This window comes from Bombyx mandarina, chromosome 18, assembly GCF_030267445.1.
Source record: "Bombyx mandarina strain Sakado chromosome 18, ASM3026744v2".
NCBI classification, from domain to species: domain Eukaryota; kingdom Metazoa; phylum Arthropoda; class Insecta; order Lepidoptera; family Bombycidae; genus Bombyx; species Bombyx mandarina.
Window position 1 is genome coordinate 749,491 of NC_143224.1, and position 13,494 is coordinate 762,984.

At 35.2% G+C, this 13,494-nt stretch overlaps 2 protein-coding genes across 2 annotated transcripts; both read right to left on the reverse strand.

Annotated features, from left to right (window-relative positions):
* Positions 1-32: 32 nt before the first annotated feature.
* Positions 33-3,452, reverse strand: LOC114250047 (uncharacterized). The gene is made up of 3 exons (XM_028183785.2): positions 3,133-3,452; positions 1,390-1,665; positions 33-507 (listed from the first exon to the last, which is right to left on the reverse strand). The coding sequence occupies exons 1-3, from the start codon at positions 3,357-3,359 to the stop codon at positions 33-35; spliced, it is 978 nt and encodes a 325-aa protein (XP_028039586.2). The 5' UTR covers positions 3,360-3,452.
* A 6,495-nt stretch (positions 3,453-9,947) lies between these two features.
* Positions 9,948-10,694, reverse strand: LOC149500923 (uncharacterized). The gene has a single exon (XM_089734941.1). It carries the CDS (start codon positions 10,692-10,694, stop codon positions 9,948-9,950), a length of 747 nt encoding a protein of 248 aa, XP_089591067.1.
* Positions 10,695-13,494: the final 2,800 nt, after the last annotated feature.

Genomic DNA, 13,494 nt, shown 5'->3' on the forward strand with positions numbered 1-13,494 from the left:
CTAACAAACAAAGAGCGACAAACAGATAACACTTAAATTAAGTTACGTTTCTCAAAATTAGGTAAATTTATATCAACGTTATCAACTTTCTTCTGTACTTCATCTAATTCTTTTAAAATGTTCTCTTCACTGCTATATCTCTTCAATCTTTTATCGTCTATGAAAGATAGACCATTGTCATAATCTTCTTCGGCATTCGGTAGACTCTTATTGTTATCTTTCTTTAATATTTCTGCAAAATACTGCCTGCTGTTATGAATCATTTTTGGAGTCACCCCAATCTTTTCCGAATCTGTTTCAAACTCTATACTGTATCTTTTATTGCAAACGGGACATATTTTAAATTCTTGTGACCTCTTACTTTTTGATTTATCAGTCGTTGTAGCTTTCGTTGATTTCGGCACCTCGTTCTTCTTGCAATTAGCACAAGTCTTCCTTTTTTTGGCTTTTTTGTTCTTTGGAGATTTATTATGGAAAAAAAACGGTATCTTCATCTCTTTGAATGCACTGAAATTTGCAAGTACCTCAGTTATTTTATTTTCGATCGGTAAGAAAATCATGGGGCTTGATACGAACATCCCGCCGAGTCATGTTGTCCGGAGTGTGTCACCAAGTTTTGTAGCTGGCCTTACTCGGTTTTGTCAGAGACAGTGCGATTGTGATCAATGTTTTGCAAATACACACTAAGAATTTACCGTATTGGTTATGTAACGCCTTCGAAAAACAAGTATTAATGCTCTTATTTGTTACCCTACTAAAGTAATTGCAGACGAAGCAGTAGAATATTGCTAGATAAGAAGTAAACTAAGAAGTAGACTATTGCCGTAGATAAGTCAACAGCCAAAATAAATTATATAATTAATTTACCAATTAACCGTAAATACATTTAACTTATGGTGGTAGGACCTCTTGTGAGTCCTTCCTATTTCTGCCGTGAAGCAGTAATGCGTTTCAGTTTGAACGGTGGGGTAGCATTTGTAACTATACTGAGACCTTAAAACTCATATCTCAAGGTCTCATGTCTCTGGGCTCCAGTTACCACTGAATACCAAGTGAGCTGTGAGCCCGTTCACCCATCTAAGTAATAAATAAATAAAACTACATTAAATATTACAATGTAGAGTATCCTTTTTTTATACTACTATCATTGTAGCGCTTGTACAGCCACAATCTGCAGCGATCAGACAAAAATAGTAAGCTCAATTAGGAGATAATAAGAGGCGTACGAATCACTCTGACCTCCCATCCGCAATAGGGTAGATACCAAAATCTGGAACAGTACTTAGACAGAAACTGTAAATGTAGAATTTGAAAAAAAGTTTATCTACCATCTACCACAGGACATTTCCTGCGATACGCAGTTCATTAATTAACTTAAAGAAATCTTACCATTTCTTTCCAGTAGTTTGGACATCACTTCTACTAATAAGCAAATCGTCGCGACTTCTCATTTTATTCGCCGATTCATCATCATTCAGAACAAAGCCCTTATTTTCAGACAATGCGTCCAGATCAACATACCCATTGTTCATTATATCCTCGTACTCAGAAGGGCCAGAGTTTAATTCCGCCGGCTTATCCTTGTATCTCAAACTGTCTTCGACTTTGTTTCCAAGGTCATCTAAGAAGTAATTGTAATCGCTTCCCATTGAAGGCCTGTTATTGCTGTAAGTATTATTAATTTAAGTTTTGCTTATATTTAGAATTTTCATTTTTATTTTTAGCATTGAATTTTGGTGTCATTTAAATACATTATGTTTGTGTTAGTGATCTGGGTAGGTTAGAAATACTTATTGAAGTTGGAAAAACAATAGCCTGATCAATTTCTTTGAACGTATGGATCGTGAGTTTGGATCAGTGATGTCAATAATCAATAATCTCATAATCTATACTAATATTATAAATCGGAAGAGTTTGTTTGTTTGAACGCGCTAATCTCAAGAACTACTGGTCTGATTTGAAAAAAAAAATCAGGTTTAGATAGCCCATTTACTGAGGAAGGCTATAGGCTATATAGCATCACGGTAAGACCAATACAAGTGGAGCACCAATAAACAATGTTTCAAAATAGGGGTTTAGATAGTTTCCTTAACATTCTATAATTCAAAAATATTTTCACTTTATACGTATATGAAGTGGGGGGTAAAATTTGGCGTTATGCCAAAGTAACTATTCCAAGCGGACGGAGTCGCGGGCAAAAGCTTGTTATTAACAAATAATACGTAAAATTTTCACACTCTTAGCAGTTGCTTTGATTTTGGTGTTTGATGTTAAGAACACGGAAAATGCTCGCGGCAATAAGATTAATCTTTTTTATGGACGCTTCAAATAAAGTTTGAAGAATCCTAACCAGCAGTTTGGTTGTGACTCTGACAATGCTAATCTCGGTGATCACTCACAATCAGGTGGACTGATGCTGGACGGTTTTTTAATTTTATAAGCGAAATAGCATACATGTGCTGTTACTATTAATGCATTAAACATTACACCAGATAAAAGTTTTCATAAGGCGTAATTCATTAGGGACAAAAGTATATCTCGTCTATAACATTTCATGTCATTTCTAAGGTCAGTGAAGTTGATGTTTAGAGCTAAATAGTAAATAAAATGTAATAAGTCGTGTAATAAAAATGAAACCCGCAAAATTATAATTTGCGTAATTACTGGTGGTAGGACCTCTTGTGACTCCGCACGGGTAGGTACCACCGCCCCGCCTATTTCTGCCGTGAAGCAGTAATGCGTTTCGGTTTGAAGGGTGGGGCAGCCATTGTAACTATACTTGAGACCTTAGAACTTATATCTCAAGGTGGGTGGCGCATTTACGTTGTGGATGTCTATGGGCTCTAGTAACCACTGAACACCAGGTGGGCTGTGGGGCAGGTGGGCTCGTCCACCCATCTAAGCAATAAAAAAAAAAAAAAAAACAATAAAATTTCTTGAAAAATATCACTTATCGGAATTTATGGCACCTGCTATAATATGCTAAAACTCTTCACTCAAATTCCAAGCGTCATTGTGTGGCAATGGAACAACAATGTGAGAACAGTTAGGGTAAAGGTAAACAACCATACAAACACACATGCTCACTTTAGTTTGTGATTATATTATGAAAAAAATAATACATCTTCTAACCGTTTGTTGTATGAATTATAATCATAAGATCCTTCGTTATCTTTAGTTATAAAATCATCAAGGTTGAAAAGTGCAAGATCTTTATCCCGACGGAATCTTTTCTCTTTGTATTTCGGATCTTCATTTTCCTTTACGTTTTTATGAGCGTGATCTTGGTTAGTTAGCGTGTAAGTGTGTATGCATTGTGTTAATATGAAGCAATAGTAGATGAAATAGTATTGTAACATTTTCGGACATGTTAGCTGATTGACGTTGTCATGTGATTGTCAGCCTTGTCTGGTTTTTAGATGAATTGGGGTTTTGTTGGAGGTTGGTTTACGTTTTGTGAAGAATATAGGGGTAGTAAATTATATAATGGTAGTAAATAAATTGCATCATCTCGTCATCAGCCTATAGCAATTCACTGCACTAAAAATACATAAATACATAATTACGAAGATATTCTCAAAGTACATAAGTTGCATAAGTTCTGTAACATCATTCAAACCGGGGCGCATTTGTACCGTGTGTCTGTGGAATCTCGTATCCACTGAACACCAGGTAGGTAATCCGTAAGCGCGGTAATCTATCGAAGCAACTTAGAGACAATATGTGTTCCCATAACTTCAACTATGCATAATTGAGGCCCTCAGTGCTAAAGTGGCCTAACCCACAATTTTTCATAATCATGCATAAAATTATGTAGGTATATAGCAATATATTTTAAAATATAATAAATTTTGATGCAAAACCAGCCTATCCATAGTTTCACCCATAGATAACAGATGGCTTTGTAAACATTTTTTTTGCATATTTTTTTTTGCCTATTCAAATTCAAATTCATGAAAACTTAAACCTCATTGTTTCATAATAACAAATATAAGCTTAGGCCATTTTTGCGCTGATGGCCTCAATCAGTTAGGGGCCGCATATGCGTGCTCTGTTTGTCTCGCTCCTTTGTTTACTAATATCACGCAACAAAGAAAAAAAAACCCTTTTTTTACAAAGAGAATTTTTCCGCATGTTAAATAAGGGACTATCGCCAACAGAACGCTGGCTCGCACTTCCTAGAATTACCTAATTACTTTGACCGTATTCGTCGCTTGGGCCCAAAAGGGTTCCATGTAATATGTTGATAAGGGTGCACAACGGTAGGGCCAGAAGTTAATTGATAAGGGCGGAGTGCACTTACAGTACTTACGAAGGACGACCTCGAGTCGAGTCGAGCGATTGCATTGTACGTTGGCATCTTACAAAATTTATTTAGTTAAAATAATCTTATTACGTTGAGTGTCTTAAATTCTTTAATTTGTGCTTTATCATTGTGTAAATATGCTGCAGTAGTGTTTTCAAAGTGAAATTCAAACAAAGTGCAACATTTGTTTAAAGTGAATTCGATACGGGAATCTCACTGCGGATTTATACTGAGTTACAATGAACTTCCTAGATAACATCACATTTCGACGAAACCCCACTCACTCAGACACTAACAGAAATGATTCGTCTACTATGAATCGAACATTAGATTTAACAAGCTCAAGTATGCCGGAACTTTCTGATGACGAAAATCAATCGTTAACAACCAATGACCAGATTCAAAGGCTTACTACAGAATTAAGCAGTGCAAATTGTGAAATAGAGACATTATTACAAGAAAATTCCACACTTAAACGTATTAATGACGAACTTAGGAAGAAAAATGAGCTGTTAAAAACAATATCATTGCGCCCAGTAGCTGAGAAGTCTCCTATAAAATCCACATCGCAACTAAACGTAACACTCAGAAGTAAACATAAACGTAAAACAACTCAAACCAATATTTTAACAGCTACAAATAACAAAGAAACACAGACAGATTTTAACTTGTCTTCTGAAAAAACATTTAAAAACAGCTCAGTGCAGACCGAGAGCAACTGCCCTCAAATTAAAGTGAATAACAGCAGTGGTCAACTACGCAAGGAAAAAAATTTCACACCCACCCTCACCTCTCAACAAATGCAACTCTCTAATCACAGTGCACATACTCGTGTATTCACGGTACAAAATAATGATAGCATTGTTTCGTCAAAGCACAATATTTGCATAATAAGTAGCAACAAAACCAACAAAGTATCTTCTATCTCAGAAAATGTATTTGATAAAAAATACTACAACGTAATTCACTACTTAATGCCATCTCGCGGTGTTATTCAACTGCTTCATGGAATTGAGGCAAAACTAAGTTCCTACACGTTAAATGACTACTGTGTAATTCAAGTTGGGGATGATGATTTTAAATATACGCAAGATTATTCTATTTTGATTTCTTTTTTAAGAGTAAAATTAATGGCAATACAACACACTAATATTATTGTATGTTTACCAACTTTTAAAATTGGATATCTCTATAATGTATTTAATAGAAGAATTGAATTATTTAATCATTTATTGTACATTGACATCCTAGCTAACGAATATGCATATTTGGTGGATTCCAATTTAAACTTAAGTTATGACTATCGTATGTTTTATAAGAAAATGGGTTCCGTTAATAATTTTGGCTTCAAAGTTATTTTGAGAGATATTTGCTCTTTGGTAATGTATATTAACTCTTCTAATATCTCAGACAGCACTTTAGAAGATAGTTGCGAAATCCAAAATAAAGAGTTTTTTATAACAGACACATATACGTCATGCACCAAAACATAGCGAGCCTTCTTAGCAAGACCGATATTCTTTCAGTGTGTCTAAATGAACTGAATGAAAAACACGTATCCGTAGACGTACTATGCATCACGGAACACTTTATGATGAGGGGATATGAAAAACATCTTGTTCTACCTAATTACAATTTAGCTTCTTGTTTTAGTAGAAATAATATTAAACGAGGGGGAGTTTGCATACTTATAAAGAATTGTCACCAATGGAAAGATATGCCAGGCATAGCTGAGATGTCAATACCAGGCCTTTTTGAGTGTTGCGGGGTATACTTGACACATTGTGATACAATAATTATATGTGTATATCGAGTACCTAATCCACAAAATATACATGTATTTTTTAATAAATTTGAAGGTTTGATTTGTATGATTACAAAGAAATCAAAAAAGCGTATTCTGATAGCCGGTGACTTCAATATTAACATTTTGGAATTGAATAACGATACTATAAATTTTGAATGTATGCTATTAAATTTTAACATGACCTTAGCAGTAAGACAACCAACTAGACTTCGTAGTTTAACTTGTATTGACAATTTCATTCATAATTCAACTTCCTCATGTACTACAGATATAATTGAATTCGCAATGTCTGATCACACGGCACAGTTGATTAAGTTTCCAACTAAACAATTTTCTATTATTAACGGCTGGAAAATAAAACGAAGAGACTACTCTAAAGAAAATTTAGGAAAATTCCGTGATTGCTTAATCAACTACTCTTTTACTGAAATGTATAGTACTGATGATCCAAATAAGGCCTATGATAATTTTCTTGAGATTTTCAAACTCTTTTATGACCTTTGTTTTCCGGAAAAACAAATATTTATTCGATTACACAAAAAGGCTAAGTGGATATCACGTGGTATAAAACAATGTGTAAAAAAGAAAAGAAAACTTGTTTGGTTGTATAGGCATAACCCTTCTTTAATAAATAAAAATTATCTAAAGCAATACTCTAAAAGATTAAAGAAAATCATAAAACTTACACAAAAAGCACAAAATTCATTTAATATAAATAACTCTTTTAATAAATCAAAAACCACTTGGCAAATAATAAACCAGTCTAAAAATTATAAGCCAAAAAACTTTATCAGCACGATTAAAGTAAATAACAAACTTGTGACGAATCCACAAGCCATAGCAAACTATTTTAACAATTATTTTGTTGATAAAGTAGTACCATCTACGAATTTAGGAAATAATGTGTTACAGTTTGTTCCAAAGTTAAATAACTCAATATTTATATCACCTAGTACGCCATTAGATATTAAAATAATAATCAAAAATTTAAAAAATTCTAGTAGTGTTGGTTATGACGAAATAAGCACAAAAGTTATAAAATCAGTGGCTGAACTGATAAGTCCCCACATCTGTTATATAACTAACCTATGTATCAGTACAGGCATATTTCCTACAAAACTTAAAACGGCTGTCGTGAAACCACTTTTTAAAAAAGAAAATAGAGAGCTAATGGAGTTTTATAGACCAGTGGCTTTGCTACCTGTTTTCTCTAAGATAGTTGAAAAATTTTTGTACAAAGAAATATATGATTTTCTTGAAAAATATAACGTTCTGCTTGAAAACCAAAAAGGATTTCGTCAAAATAAAAATATAAATATGGCAATTTTCGACTTTTTGAACGTTATTACATGTGATATGGACAAGGGTAACTACATCACTGCTCTTTTCTGCGATATGACTCAAGCTTTCGATCATGTCGATTTTAACATACTGTTAAGTAAATTGGAATACTGCGGGATGCGAGGAAATATATTAAACTTACTGGAGTCTTATTTAAAAGATCGAATACAATACACTGAAATTAGTAACATAGATTTTGTAAAAAAAACAGAACTTAGATTTAAGTCTAACAAACGTAAGATCACATACGGTGTTCCGCAAGGAAGCGTACTTGGGCCTCTCTTATTTATAATTTACATTAATGATTTTCCAAATTCAATTGACCACCCTATGACCCTTTTTGCAGACGACAGCACCATAACTATTAGGTGTAGAAATGACATTTTATATGAACACGATATTAATAGTACTCTTCATTCAATAATATCTTGGCTTGATAAAAATAATTTAATAATTAATTTAGAAAAAACAAAATTTATGCAATTTTATCAAAGAAATAAATATATAAATTTGACCATTTATAATAATAACAATCATATATATGAAACAGAAAATGTAGATTTCCTCGGTGTAAAAATTGACAACAAATTAGATTGGAAATCTCATACAGACGGACTGTGTAAACGTGTCAGCTCCTCGGCCTATGCACTCTTTAAATTATCCTCTATTTTAAACACAGACGCCTTACTAACTGCATATCGTGGTGTAGTTGAATCCTGTCTTAGATATGGAATAATTTTCTGGGGAAACTCAACGCAGAAAGATCAAGTTTTTAAGGCACAAAAAAGGTGTTTAAGGTCTATGTTTGGATTGGCAATAGCCGACAGCTGCAAGCCATATTTTGCAAAGCATAAACTTTTTACCCTTCCTTGTCTATATATATACGAAGTTGCATCTTTTGTTAAAACTTGTCCCAATAGATTCACTAAGATGTCTAATGTGGCAAACAGAAATCGACGCGACGATAAGCTATGTTTTCCAAAAACCAAAACTACATTAAAAAATAATAGTATACTAGGTATGAGCGTTAGGATATTTAATAAACTACCGAAGAAATTAAGAGACTTAGATGATTTTAATTTTAAAAAAAACCTAAAAGGTAATCTTATTAGTGAAAATTATTATCACGTGAATGATTTTCTTGGGGATGACATTGAAAATAAATGGATTTTTAATTATTAGTTGAATTATGGATGAATGAATGGTAAATTATATAATATTATAACTATGCACTGCACTAAAATTCGCATGTCAAATAATGACAAAGCATACACGCTGCTTTTAATTTATGTAATAACTCATTTTCACTATGCTTGGCGAATAAATGATTTCTTTCTTTCTTTCTTTCTAACCGTACAGTAAAGGTTTTAAAAGTACATTAATATTTAGTATAACTATGGTTGTTTTTGAAACAGTTTTCATTGGTGTAGGGGAAATGTATTTTTAATTGCTATGTAAATTTTAATATTGGGCAAATGATCGAGTAAGCGACGTGTAGGGACTCACAGAGTGAATAAATACTATCACCTGCCTACAGCTGATTTATTATTTAAACGAAGTATAGAATGTTCGTGGCAGAAATAAACAGTGATACCTGTATTTGTTGGATCATTATACAATCTGCCACGTGATTTCGTGATCGACTTTAAAATTTTTATTTTCCCTACTAACCCTTGGTAGTCTTAGCGTCTTCCAACTTCACGCGAACCGGTAGGTTAAGCTCACGGGCTCAGCCCGAGAGAATTTTCTAACACTAGCCCAGCAAGAGCAGTGCTTCGTTGAATCTACCACCGGATCGGAATCGCGACCCTCTGAGAAGATCCGGCTAGAAACTCACTCATTTTTTCAGCATAGAAGTTGTTCATAGACTTGTAGGTATTGTTGTGTATTTATTTTAAAAACTTGTCCCGTAATCTATATATTAATACGTGAAGCAAAAACTTTGTATCCCTTTTTACGAAAATTGCTAGGACGGAGGAGTATGAAATTTCTCACACTTATAGACAATATAGAGAAGCAGTGTACAATGCTAATATTTTTTTAAATAATGCATAAAAGATACATTAAATCAATAAATAAAACATTACACGCACTACCATGTATTTGACACACACACACGCATGCAAACCTACTATTTGTTTATTGTAAACTTTTCTTTTTGGTTATAGTCTGTGGTCAAATTAAGAATAGGTTAAATATTGTTTAATATTTAATTTTGTCTAAAGTGTACATAGTTTTGGCGAAATCTATGATTATAGAAGTATTGACAAGAGAATAATAATAGTGAACAAACTTATAATTTTAATTAATTATAGTCGAATTTGGACTACCGAGGGACCTCTAGTATTATAAATATCACTGTTCATGACGATGGTGAAGAAGAAACCAAGCATGACAGAATTATGATAGTTTTATTTATTTACTTTTAAAATACATTATTTTACAAATTAGATGTTGACGCGTGTCACGCTGCTGGTCGACCGACACGAACCTCTAGGCCGCGGTCGCATCCTCCTCCCGCTGCCTTCCCCCGTCCCCTCTCTCGTCCTGAACGTCGTGAACATCCTCCCCCCCCTTGGAAGCTGAGGTTCCAAGGAGCTCATAGGCATCTCCTGTGGGCAGAGCGCAAAATTTTGTTAACGCTCTTTTGACGATGCCCTTTGACGTCTTGATATCCACAACTCTGCAGATTCCATCAGGTCCATAATACATGTGGTGAATTCGTCCTAGGATCCATTTCATTGGTGGAAGTTGATCATCCTTGACGACTACCATGTCTCCAATTTTTACGTTCCGCTCGCCATTCTTCTGCCATTTTACACGCTGCTGAAGCTCACACAGGAACTCACGTGACCACCGTGTCCAGAACGTTTGTCTTATACGTTCTAACTGCTGGTATCGGTTGATCGATATCCTGGTCGTAGTTGGAGCCGGTAACGACGATAATGGACGCCCGATAAGGAAGTGCCCAGGTGTTAAAGGTGTAATATCAGAGGGGTCCGCTGACATAGGTGTCAGGGGACGGGAATTTAATATTGCCTCAATTTGAGAGAACAACGTTGTTAATTCCTCAAAGGTCAAACCGTTATTTCCTGCTACACGTTTTAGATGAAACTTTGCGGCTTTAACGCCAGCCTCCCAGATACCACCAAAGTTGGGAGCGTAGGCTGGATTGAATTTAAACTCTATGCCCTCACATAAACCGAAATCAGTAACGGACTCATTAGCGGCTTTAAGCATTCTTTTCAATTCATTATTCGCCCCAACATAATTTTTGCCATTGTCGCAATATATTGTGCGTGGTTTACCGCGTCTAGAGATGAACCGACGTAAGCAGAGGATGAATGCATTAGTGCTTAGTTCACTCACGACCTCTAGGTGCAGAGCTTTAGTGCAAAAGCAAACAAAGAGACACAAGTAGCATTTGCTTGTTCTTGCGCCACGGCCTTTGCGATTCAATATAAGGAAGGGACCTGCAAAATCGGTGCCACAAGTCTCAAACGGAGCAGCTGGATTGACACGAGGATCAGGTAAGTTAGACATAATAGGCTGTATATTTTTGCCTTTCATTTTGGTACACTGTACGCAATTATTAGTTGTCTGAGTAGATTTATCTCTCCAGAGAATCAATTGCAGATGGCGCTGCGACTCATCGACCTCAATTTGTCGGTGCATTTTTTCTATGTCCCCTGTGACAACAAATGCATTATAACGAAAACGTGACAAGATCGAAAACAAATCGTCCTGCACTACCGACCTTACAAGCTGTGTATCATTGAATGACCTATCACTCGTGGTTTTACATGAGCCATCAAACACGACGCGCATAGGTGTAGTTTCGCTTTGATCACGAGTCACAGGGTGATGAGGTAAATAATACCCGAAAGGAGGACTCTCGATTGGTGATAAATGGCCCAACCGTTCATACTCATGAATAAAAGCTTTATATTTTTCTTTCAAAATCGGAAACTTGTCGAGTTTTTTCTCTAAACTAAAAAATCTACATTTAGCAGTATTGAAAGAATCACCCAGAGCTCTATCAGGCGACTCACTCAAAGGCATCAGTACTGAGAATCGACCTTCTTCAGTACGCTTTGTATTTTGTAAAAAATGAGATTCACATACCTCATCAACCTTTGAGAACTTCTGCCTGTTAAGAGGGGGTAATTCCTCAATCTCCCAAAACCTAGAAAGAGATTCATTTATATTTCGGGAGAAATTACAAATTTTGTTATGAACTCCTGAACCAGAACCTACACCAGTTGGCCCAGATACCAACCAACCTAATCGTGATTCTTGGAGAGTAGGCTTATTTCGCCCAAGCTTAATCTGATGACCATGAACGATCTCCCAGAATACATCTGCCCCTAACAACATATGAATATCAGAGGGATTAAAAAAGCTTGGATCAGCCAACTCAATGTTTGCAGGTAAGTTCAACGTAGACGTGTCTATTTCGACGTTAGGTAATCTATTTGTTATATGTGGTATGACCAGACAAGATACCATCATGTGAAAAGAATTGACCCGTGATTGTATTTTTATGTTACAAACTTGTGATACAGCACAGACTGTAATTCCTAATACATTTATAGGATTTTGATGAGAAATAGGTAAGTTAATCTTTCTTTGTAGTTCTTCCGTGACGAAAGACGCCTGGCTTCCGTTGTCGAGAAGCGCTTTCACGAGGTAAGTTATATTACTGTTCGGATCAACTATTCTCACCTGAGCGGTACAAAGCAACACTTGACCAGGCATCATCGCAGACAGCGACACCTGTTCATTGGCACTACCGCCTTGAGAAGAAGAAGATGGGCTAGGTATGTTATTGTCTGTGTTCACAGTACCATTATCTTGCAATTGTTTATGTAATAACGAGTTATGTTTCGTATTACATATCTGGCAGCCTTTCCTGAAGCAACGAGAGGGACGATGACCAGATTTAAGACAATTGGAACACAATTTATGTTTATTAACTAGGCTCAACCTTGCATCTACATTCATATTTTTAAATTTATCGCACTCATAAAGAAAATGACTTTTTGAACAAATAACACACGATTTCGACGATGAATTTGCAGCAACAAAAGATTTGGTATATTTTGGTTCTTTACTTTGAACGTGTTTATCAGTCTTTGGTTGTTCAGTTTTGCAAAAGTGTACAGTTTCCAAAACATCAGCACGATTACGTAAAAATTCACAAAAAGATTCAAGAGAAGGCGGCTTATTCAAAGAATTCCTGTGCTCCTCCCATTTGCGACCTGTGGCGCCATCTAGTTTTGTTGTCATCATAAAAATGATCAAAGTGTCCCAGAAGGAAGTAGGTTCCTTTAGTGTACCTAGAGCTCGCAAGTGTTTTGTGAAATAATCAATCATATAACGTAGTGACTGATGGGATTCCCTAGCAATAGGTTGAAACGAAAACAATGCCCTTAAATGATTATTAACAAGAAGCCTTGTATTGTCATATCGTTGGCAAAGTAGGTCCCATGCTACGTCATAATTTTCCGACGAAAACTCAATTGATTTTATCACTACCGCGGCACTACCTTCCAACACGGACCGTAAATAATGAAATTTATTAATTTTCGGAATTGACTCATTTTCGTTTACCATAGAACGAAAAGTATCTCGAAATTCCAACCACTTCAAATAATTGCCGTCAAAACTAGGCAAATTTATTGTGGGCAAGTTAATATTAAGAGATTTAGATTTGGATTCAAATGAATTTAAAGAACCATCGTTACGATTAGTTTCATTCGGTTTTTGAGCATCTATACAGCTCTCAATAATATTCTGCGCTTGTACGATTAAGGAACAAAAAATATTTTCCATTGTTTCCCTTTCTTGTAATTGCCTTTCTTGTTCTAGAGTATCCTCGCTCAATAATTCAATTTTTCGTTGAACTTCATCAAAAACGTTCAATAAGTTTTGAAATCTTTCTAGTTTAAATTGAAGCTCATTAAGCTGAACCTTAGACATTACTTTAGAATCAATTGCTTCTATAATTTTCATATACTTTTGAAAGGCAGTTACTCTT

Coding starts and splice junctions, on each gene's coding strand:
- LOC114250047 (XM_028183785.2), bottom strand. CDS start 3,359: ATGTTACAATACTATTTCATCTACTATTGCTTCATATTAACACAATGC. Junction 1,666..3,132: donor TATAATTCATACAACAAACG/GTTAGAAGATGT, acceptor TAATACTTACAG/CAATAACAGGCCTTCAATGG. Junction 508..1,389: donor CAAACTACTGGAAAGAAATG/GTAAGATTTCTT, acceptor TGCAAATTTCAG/TGCATTCAAAGAGATGAAGA.
- LOC149500923 (XM_089734941.1), bottom strand. CDS start 10,694: ATGCTTAAAGCCGCTAATGAGTCCGTTACTGATTTCGGTTTATGTGAG.